Source organism: Rhodamnia argentea, chromosome 4 (genome assembly GCF_020921035.1).
Source record: "Rhodamnia argentea isolate NSW1041297 chromosome 4, ASM2092103v1, whole genome shotgun sequence".
Taxonomy (NCBI): Eukaryota; Viridiplantae; Streptophyta; class Magnoliopsida; order Myrtales; family Myrtaceae; genus Rhodamnia; species Rhodamnia argentea.
Window position 1 is genome coordinate 9,795,094 of NC_063153.1, and position 9,307 is coordinate 9,804,400.

A 9,307-nucleotide genomic window follows, 5' to 3' on the forward strand; every position below is an offset into this window, starting at 1 on the left:
ATAGATGGACTTAAATTGGCAAGTGAAAGTTGAGATCAATCCGGACAGAAGAGAAGCTCAACCAGACCAGACTAATTCTTCATTAATCTCTCGATACAAGGTATATATAGGCCCCTTAATTGAAAGATGTACTTCTAGAATTTCACCAAACTGTAATTATGATGAAAGAATGAAATCGAATTAGTGATGGTGAATGCACTCGCCAGTCAATATTGGGTACGATAGTTGTGCCACATCATACTTAAGATAGTCTGTCCCGAACGTGTCACGTGTCACGTCGGGCCACCATGCATAAATTTTGAGTGTCCGTAACCACGTCCCCGAAGCTCCAGTGACCATGACATCTCCGAGCTTGAGCTCAAGTGACACCATGGCGGCAAGATGTCATGCTCAAGTGGCCATGGCTGTAAGCTCGAGATATGGCAATCATGGTCTGCCCTCGTGCTCAAGCGGCATGGTTGTTGCTATCTTTAGTTCAAGCTAGCAACTTCAGGTTTAAACTCGAACTCGATGGCCATGTCAGGTGCATGACTCCATATTGAGTGTCCGTGTCCACGAGTGTCTCGATCTAGCAGCCATGGAGGAGAGTTCAAAGCTCGGGCCACCATGGCCACGAGCTCAAAGCTCAAGTGGCCATTGCCACGAGTTTGAGGCCGAGAGCGACCAACGCCAAAGCGGCCATGAGCCTTGGCTTGAGGTCAAACCATGGCGGACGCAAGAGGAAAGAGGAAAAGCAAGTATTAAATAGAGAAAATCTGAATAGATTGTCTTAAGTACGACATGGCGCAACTGTTGTACCTAGTATTTTGTCGCCAACCATGAGGTACGGAGTTCGACCACTCAACGCCCTTCCCCCGTCAATTGGTGTAAAGGAATGAACCGAACGTGCCATTCAAAAGGTTCTCCCAACTACGAACCGGATAATTGAATCAAATATAATTGATTTCTAGTCAAAAGGTAAAGTGGATAATCATTGGTATATAGATGGTGACTTATTTTTAATACAAACCACTGCATCCTTGGTATGTAATTAAACTTTTGAGAATCAATTAATTATGTTGAGAAAAGTATCAAAAAATTTCTAACTCTATTGTATTTATGCTAATTCAGTTCTAAACTTTACAATTATGTCGGTTAGCCCCAATCATTTTCACATTTTATCAATTAAGTCCACTAGGCTAATTTAGTCAAAAATCGGCGACGTTAATATTTACAATCCTACGTGGTACGACCGGTCTTGACGTGGACATTCGTAATAATTTTTTAATATTTCTTGGTCTTTTCATTCCTTTAGCTTTTCTTTTTTTTTTTTTTTGGTTGAGGGCCGGCCACCATCTTCGGCACTAGGCAAGGATTTCGTAGCCCTTGCTTGACGCCCTCATTAGGGCTAGAGAGGGCTTGGGGAGGGCCGCAATGCCTTCGTTGGCGAAAGCGAGGGCGTCGCGGCCCTCGCCGGCCCTAGGCGAGGCTGCGATGCCCAAATTCGATGAGGGCATCCCGTTCCTCAAAATGATTTTTGGCCAGACCAAATCCAAAACCATTATAAAATTAAAAAGTTACTTTGAAAAATGTTTACTACAACTCCGGCCGTGCCACTTAATTCCATCGGTATCTACATCAATAACTGTTGGTCTAAATTGGCCGAATGAATTTAATTGGCAGAATGCGAAAATTTTTAGGACTAAATCGTCGCAATCGAAAAGTTCAAGATTGAATCGGCACAAATAAAATAAGTTAAGGGCCTTTTTGGTTACTTCTTCCTACAAATATTTATAGAAGTGGCTTGTGTAATTCCAAAAGCTAGCAATGCTCCCCTCACTTTACTCCCCAAGCTTTCATCATTTCCAAAATATATGGAACTCCAAGCAGATCTTCAGATGACCCCACAGAGTCCTCCACAAGTCCAAGAGGAAGATTTTCATTAAACAGCACTCAAGCAATTCAAGAAAGAAAAGTAGTAGTGGACAAAAATGTCATTGCCTTGCATACCACCCTACATTCTCCCCATCTGCAAACATATATAATTCCTCACAGATCCTAAACCTAGCCTACCCTTTTCTCTCTCTCTCTCTCTCTCTCTCTCTCTCTCTCTCCAGATGTTATAATTCATGGAGATTCTATCTTTATTGACTAAAGCACCTTTGATTACTCTCCTCATCCCCTCACTCAAAGAATGCTACAAAAATCATCAGCAATATCCAACTTCACCCCCTCCAAAGATTAGGCCGGTGGAGACTTCACATATTTTACTTGATTTCGGTGGATTTATGGGGTTTTTTCTATTTTTATTTATAGTGCAAGTGATCGCATTGTATGTACCTCTCACCACTTACAAATCTACAAGTGTCGTCCCTTCGTTATGCAGATTCATAAAAACCCTCAATGAGATACTTATTATCCCAAATTTTTATTCATCGTTGACGCCGCAGCTTCACAACCACCCTGAAACTCCTGATTAATCTTACATAACATGTATCTAACATAAAAAAAAAATGATTTTCTTCTTTTCATCTCGAAGCATCTAAGCCGAAAAATCGGTGAGTCGGTGTTCATATCCGCGACAGAATCCGTCACGTCATCCGGTAAATAACCGTTAGAAATGAACGACGACTATCATCGAGTGAATTCACCGTGTCATCGGACATGTCCAGTTATCTTATCTTGAAAGCATAGAGAAATCTACAAGTTGGTTTATTCTAAAAACAGTGGTCACGATTATTATCAAGTCGAACATGCCCGGTTATCTTATCCTAAAAGAATTGAGAAATCTGCAAGTCAGTGGATTCTAAGATCAATTGTCACGAGAGAATCAAAATGCCAGACTCTAGATATTGAATCCAACCAAACTCTCCAGAAGTGAGATTGGACGAACATGAGTGTGTTATGCCATAACTGAAACCACCTTATCCATTCAAACTTTGAGAAAAGAAGTAGTTCATCTAGTTAACAATGGCATTCTCTCAGTAGTTTAAAAGGGAGAGTATCTAATCTAGTATTTTGCCGTGTGATCTCTTCAGTCTCATTTCATTTGATTTGATATCTCAGCTTCATGATTTTCAGGTCTCACCCAAAGACTAAATCCTTTCAGGATTAGAGTCAACAGAACATTGAGACTGAGGATTCTGGAGATCAAAATAGGAGAAAGGATAGCTTTCCAATAGGTGAGAGAGGGATAACCTCAGGTAGTTTGGAAAAGATTTTACGGGTAATCCTCTGCAAAACGTTCGATGTACTTATTTAAAGCGCCTCTTGACCATTGCCCCCTACTCTCTCTTGATGCCTTGTTCAGAAGAACCAGAGTTCCTCCTCCACCTTCATCTCTCTCTCTCCCTCTCCCCCTCCCCGCCCACCTCCCCCCCCCACACCTCTGTTTCGTCATCACACGCACCATTCTGCTTCCATGCATTAGCTTTCTCTTTTCGACACTAGCCTAAGTCCAAACACGATATCCTCCTGAGTAAATGCAAAAGAGAGCCCAGAAACAGAGTATTTCAGAATGAAGAAACAGGGGAAGTGAAAAACAGAGCACAAGAAAAGATCTCATTTTTCTGCTCCTGTGAGACATTTTCGAACTAACCATCTTCTTTTCTCTCATATCTTGACATCATGGGTTCTTGTAAAGATCGAGAAGAAGACCCTCTTCGCGGGCCTATCATAGTAGGCGCGGGGCCAGCTGGTTTAGCAGCTTCAGCTTGCCTCTCTGAACATGGGGTTCCTTCACTGATTCTTGAAAAGAGCGACTGCATAGCTTCTCTATGGAAACACAGAACCTATGATGGCCTCAAATTGCATTTGCCTAAGCGGTACTCCGAGTTACCACTCTGGGGCATCCCAGAACATTTCCCTAATTACCCAACCAAGCACCAGTTCATCTCCTACATGGAGGCCTACGCTTCACACTTCTCAATAAGGCCAAACTTCAATCAAAATGTGGAAAAAGCTGAGTTTGACCAAATTCGTGGGTTCTGGAGGGTTCAAACTCGGGAGTTTCAGTACATTTCTAGGTGGCTTATTGTTGCCACAGGAGAGAATGCAGAGCCTTTTGTGCCAGACATTGTTGGACTGGACAAGTTCAATGGTTTGGTTCATTCTAGTGAGTACAAGTCTGGTTCTGATTTCAAAAACCAGAGGGTTTTGGTTGTGGGTTGTGGCAATTCTGGGATGGAAGTTAGCTTGGATCTTTGTAGGCATAATGCAACTCCTCATATGGTTGTTAGAAACACAGTGAGTTCGGCTTTTCTCTCTGTCTCTCGCTCTGTTGTTCTTCTTTTTCTTCCATGAAATCATTTTCCAATCATTTTTTGGTCACCCAATTATTGATTACTAAAAAGTTCTGGCAACTTGAGTATCGGATTTCTGGATTCAGATATGCCCTCTTTTAAATTTATAATATAATAAAAAATGATAAAAAGGATTAGCATAGATTTGTCAGTTTTTTTTTTAAATGCCATGACAATTTTGCTTTTGTTATGTCAACAGGTGCATGTTCTTCCTAGAGAAATGTTTGGCTTCTCAACGTTTGGATTAGCCATGTCACTTCTCAAATGGCTTCCCCTAAGAATGGTTGACAAGCTCCTCCTTGTGATGGCTAATCTTGTCTTAGGCAACACAGACCACTTAGGTCTCCAGCGGCCCAAAACCGGGCCGATTGAGCTCAAAAACATCACCGGGAAAACCCCTGTGCTCGATGTCGGCGCTCTTTCTCATATAAAATCCGGCGACATTAAGGTTAGAATAAGGCACTTCAAGGAGAAACTCCTTGTTTGGCTTTCCCCACATATTTCTTGTGCCCATATTCTTGACATCAACATATGCTAAGTTTCCTAAGGCTTTTTTTTTTTTTTTCTGTTTCAGGTGATGTCAAGTGTTAAAGAGATCACAGAAACTGGAGCCAAATTCATGGATGGACAAGAAAAGGAGTTCGATTCCATAATATTAGCAACAGGGTATAGGAGCAATGTTCCTAGTTGGCTCAAGGTAAAGCTTTTTTTTTTATCAGAAAACATTCTACGTGGTTCAAATTTGTGAGATGGGAAAAGTGCATTATAAGTTCTAAAACTTGTCATGAAAGTACACTTTGAGTCCTAAAACTTTCAAAAAGTGCAATCAAATCCTAAAACTTGTCATAATAGTTCAATCAAGTCCTTTCATTGATTGTACTTTTTGAAAATTTTAGGACTCGATTGCATTTTCGTGACTAGTTTGAGGACTTCATTGCACTTTTTGAAAGTTTTAGAACTCGAATGCATTTTCGTGACAAGTTTTAGGACTTGATTGAATTTTTTGAAAGTTTTAGGACTCATTTGTACTCACATGACAAGCTTTACGACTTCTAATGCACTTATCCCTTGTGAGACTATATTTTAGCTTTAGTCCTGTCTCATATTGCATCACCTGTCCCTTTCCATCTCTAGAACATGCAAACTGTGAAGAAACACTCCAAAACCATTCTTTCATTTCCGGGCTAGAACAGAACGGAAAATAAAATAAAATAAAGGAGGGGCCTCTTGGGGGCTCTTCTGCATACTTCTTTTGAATTGCCCTTTCTAAGGAGGACAAATACATACCGTGCAGCATTCATGATTTGTAACTATCATGACATGCTAGTGTCCTTGGAGGGTGCAGATTGCAAAAGCGTGGAATTGATATTGTTCCTTTTGCCCTTTTCCACTTGTGTACCAAACTGGGATTTGATTTTGTTGTGATCATTTTGTACCTACTACAAAAAATTTTCCTCATGGAACAGGGCATGCTTCTTCTTTCTCTTCACTCTTCTTGTTTTGAGCATTGATCAGCCAGCATTCACAATAAGCTACTTACTAGAACCAAGGAGCATAAAAGATCTCCCCTAGAATGCTCTCTCTTCAAGTTGATGATGACATGTTCTAGGGTTTGTGATGCAGAGTGAGTTTTTCACCAAAGAGGGCATGCCCAGAACCCCATTTCCTGAGGGGTGGAAAGGAGAGAATGGACTGTACACAGTTGGATTCACAAGGAGAGGCCTCCTTGGGACGGCCGGCGAGGCCATTAAGATTGCCAAAGACATTGCAGCTCAATGGAGGGCAATAAATGATTTATCAGAAATATCAGTGATTCCCATCTCATCCCACTTAGAAAAGTCACAAGCAACATAAAAACCTTGTCAGAAGAGAATTCAGAAGAAGAAAAACCATTGATGGGGGGTTGTGGGGGTGGTCTAAGTGTTAGAATAGGCTGTGTTGTTGTACTTTGAATTTTCTCTTCTTCACAACTTGTGTTTTACTTTCTGTACTTGGTTCTCTCTCTCCATGTAAATGCTAACAATTTTGCTTTGCTGGTTCCAACTGTGTATCTCCTTTGAGCTATTGCTAGGTTCTAAGAGTGCCTTTGTTAGAAATGAACACTGATTTTGAGAAAATACTTTTTGATTTTTCGGTTATCCGGATGACCTAAAATTATTTGACCTAGGAAAATAATTGTTTTATGGATCAAAGACGGCAAATTTTAGATTGGAGAAATGGCTTCCCTTTTTCACAAAAAGGAAATCACTTCCCTAATCTACCAAGTAAATCAAACTAACTATTTCATGAATAATACTTTCCTTCACAATGAAGTTTTCCGTGTGTGTTCATTTCCTGCAAAATAAAGGATTGGAATATAAAAATAAATAAATGAACACGAAAAACATATTTGCAACTCACAAAAAATTTACACATAAATTATTGTTAATATTGAATACTTATTTTAAATGATACAAATGATTTTTTAAAATATATATATGTATGTAAGAGCAAGATTTAACCGCATTTTTCACACCCTCCTCTCATCTTCCTTAAATATTGTTCTTACAAGAATAACATGCATTTACGGTTGTGTTTACTACGATTATGCGGCAAAGACGAACCCTAAAATTGGGACTGCTCTCTTGTAAAAGTCGAATTTCGAGCGATTAAAATAAACAAGGCTATATTTGGGATTGAAAGCTCTCAAACTTGCAACCGAGCAACAACGTTGTGCAAAACAAAATCCCAAAACTCTTAAAAATAGGAAATTAAGGAGGCGAAAACCAGATTACATAGGAATGAATTAGGCACAAAATAAGGATAAGGGCAATCGTTCATCACGAACATTCTCTTGAGCAGAAGATCAAAGCCCACGAAGATAAAAGAGCATGCACAAGTCGAGGCACGTAAAAAGCAGGCTCAGACGCCGTCTTATCTTTTATAAACCAAGAACAAAAAAAATACCCAATATCAGTTTAAGGAAGAACATGAACAAATAAAATCATATGTATATACCCTCCATTATTTCCATTGGCAAACGCCTAAAGGGTGATAATAAATGCCTCTCAGAATCGAATCAAATCAGAATTTGCCTTCATTAAATGCTGCTTATTTCCACTTTCCCTGGTCGAAATTACAGTCCCTGCATCAGTATCTCTTTGCTTCTTGTGCTGTCACCTTTCAATCAGAGCCCTCATCAAAATGAGCTTTTCCCCTCAGCGAGATTACGTCCATCGAATCCAAGTCAAATGCTCCAAGATTTTGCCCCCTGGTAAATTTTGACTAGTAATTTATTTTTTTTTTGCAGACTCGTTTACCTTTTATTTTTTTTCTTGAATGAAATCGATCTGTTTCATAAAATAAAATAAAAAGAATTCATTTTTCCATGATAACCCACGATTGACATTGCCTCGATTGTCTGCAATCCGATGTGACCAGAGTGAAGACACCAAAACAATCCTTGGACAATGATTTTCCGTGCATTTTCTTTTTTATTTCGTCTCTGGGGTGACGTCATGTTTCATGTTCAGGAAGGGAATCTCGAAGAACACTTCCATTTGCCCAGGTCCTGCGAGTTCAAGATCTTGAGCTTCTGGGTAAAGTTGATGCTCATGGAAACTTCATTGCAGCTTCCCATGCATGCCCTAAATTTTGTATTCACATGTGCATATATGCTCATACATTCATCCTACTTTACTAAATCTTATAGAAGTTTTTTTAATATTTACTAAATCTCGAAGAACACTTCCATTTGCCCAGGTCCTGCGAGTTCAAGATCTTGAGCTTCTGGGTAAAGTTGATGCTCATGGAAACTTCATTGCAGCTTCCCATGCATGCCCTAAATTTTGTATTCACATGTGCATATATGCTCATACATTCACCCTACTTTACTGAATCTTATAGAAGTTTTTTGAATATTTACAAAACACAAAAAGTTAAAAAAAAAAAAAAACAAGTCGTTTCCGTGCTTTCATTTATGGGCAAAACATCCGGATCCCACGTATGGAGACGAGTTAGTCCATAACTCAACTCTTTTGAAGGTACTCCTACGACTTAAATGGAAGTCTAATAACCCAAAAAACCCCAGCTTTAGCTCTCATCACAATCCTACCTTATGCTTGTACATCTACCCTACTTCCCTGAATTTTAAAGAAGATTTTTGAATTTTAACGAAAAAGTACAAAAAAAAACCGTGTTTCATTTATGGGGTAAATACGGAGACGGGTTAGACCATAACTCAACTCTCTTGTAGGTGCTCCGATGACTTATATGAAGGCCTAATAACCTAAAAAAATCGCAAACTTTAGCTCTCATCCCAATGTTACCTTTTGTCTCATTAAAAACTTCCAACTTAGATCCAGTTCTAATTCTACCCTAAGCTTCTTCTTTTTTTCATAAAAGAGCGTCAATTTTAGGTCATATCCCAATTCTACTCTATACTTTTCTTTTATGAAAAACTCTCAATTTTAGGTCTTGTCTCAATTTTACCGTCTAGTCCCAATTTTATCCTAAAATTGTTACAGTTTCATAAAAAATCTCAAACTTTTACTTTGATTCACAAATCTGCCCCTATTAACTCTTTGTCCAAATTTCTCCTTGACGATTGAGAAAATGAGAACTCCCTAGCACAAGCTACTTTATTACCCCGAGCATGAGCTCTTCGACCGCGAGAAATATAACATTTCCAAGCTCTTTAAGGTGCGCCTATGACTTAAATGAAGGCCTAATAACCTAAAAAACTTCAACATTAGCTCTTGTCCTAATCCAACCTCTTGACTCATAACAAACTTTCGACTTTAGGTCAAGTTCTAATCATACCCTAAACTTTTTTTATTCCATAAAAAACCTCAAATTTAGGTCATGTCTCAATTCTACCATAAACTCTCTTTTTTTTTTTTTTATGAAAAGATATCAATTTTAGTTCTTGTCCTAATGTTACCGTCTAGTTCCAATTTTACCTAAAATTTTCATAGGCTCAAAAAACATCACAAACTTTTATTTGAATCACAAATCTGCCCACAATAGCCCTCTGTCCAAAGTTGTCG

The 9,307-nt window shown here is 39.1% G+C and overlaps 1 protein-coding gene across 1 annotated transcript; it reads left to right on the forward strand.

Annotated features, from left to right (window-relative positions):
• The first annotated feature begins 3,363 nt into the window (after positions 1–3,363).
• Positions 3,364–6,322, forward strand: LOC115750043 (probable indole-3-pyruvate monooxygenase YUCCA4). Its single transcript, XM_030687179.2, has 4 exons — positions 3,364–4,224; positions 4,480–4,728; positions 4,855–4,977; positions 5,904–6,322. Exons 1-4 carry the CDS (start codon positions 3,607–3,609, stop codon positions 6,132–6,134), a joined length of 1,221 nt encoding a protein of 406 aa, XP_030543039.1. The 5' UTR covers positions 3,364–3,606; the 3' UTR covers positions 6,135–6,322.
• Positions 6,323–9,307: the final 2,985 nt, after the last annotated feature.

Excerpts from the sequence above, each read along its gene's own strand:
- LOC115750043 (XM_030687179.2), top strand. The coding sequence starts at position 3,607 with ATGGGTTCTTGTAAAGATCGAGAAGAAGACCCTCTTCGCGGGCCTATC. Across the intron at positions 4,729-4,854 it reads TAAAATCCGGCGACATTAAG|GTGATGTCAAGTGTTAAAGA; the intron begins GTTAGAATAAGG and ends TTTCTGTTTCAG. Across the intron at positions 4,978-5,903 it reads ATGTTCCTAGTTGGCTCAAG|AGTGAGTTTTTCACCAAAGA; the intron begins GTAAAGCTTTTT and ends TTTGTGATGCAG.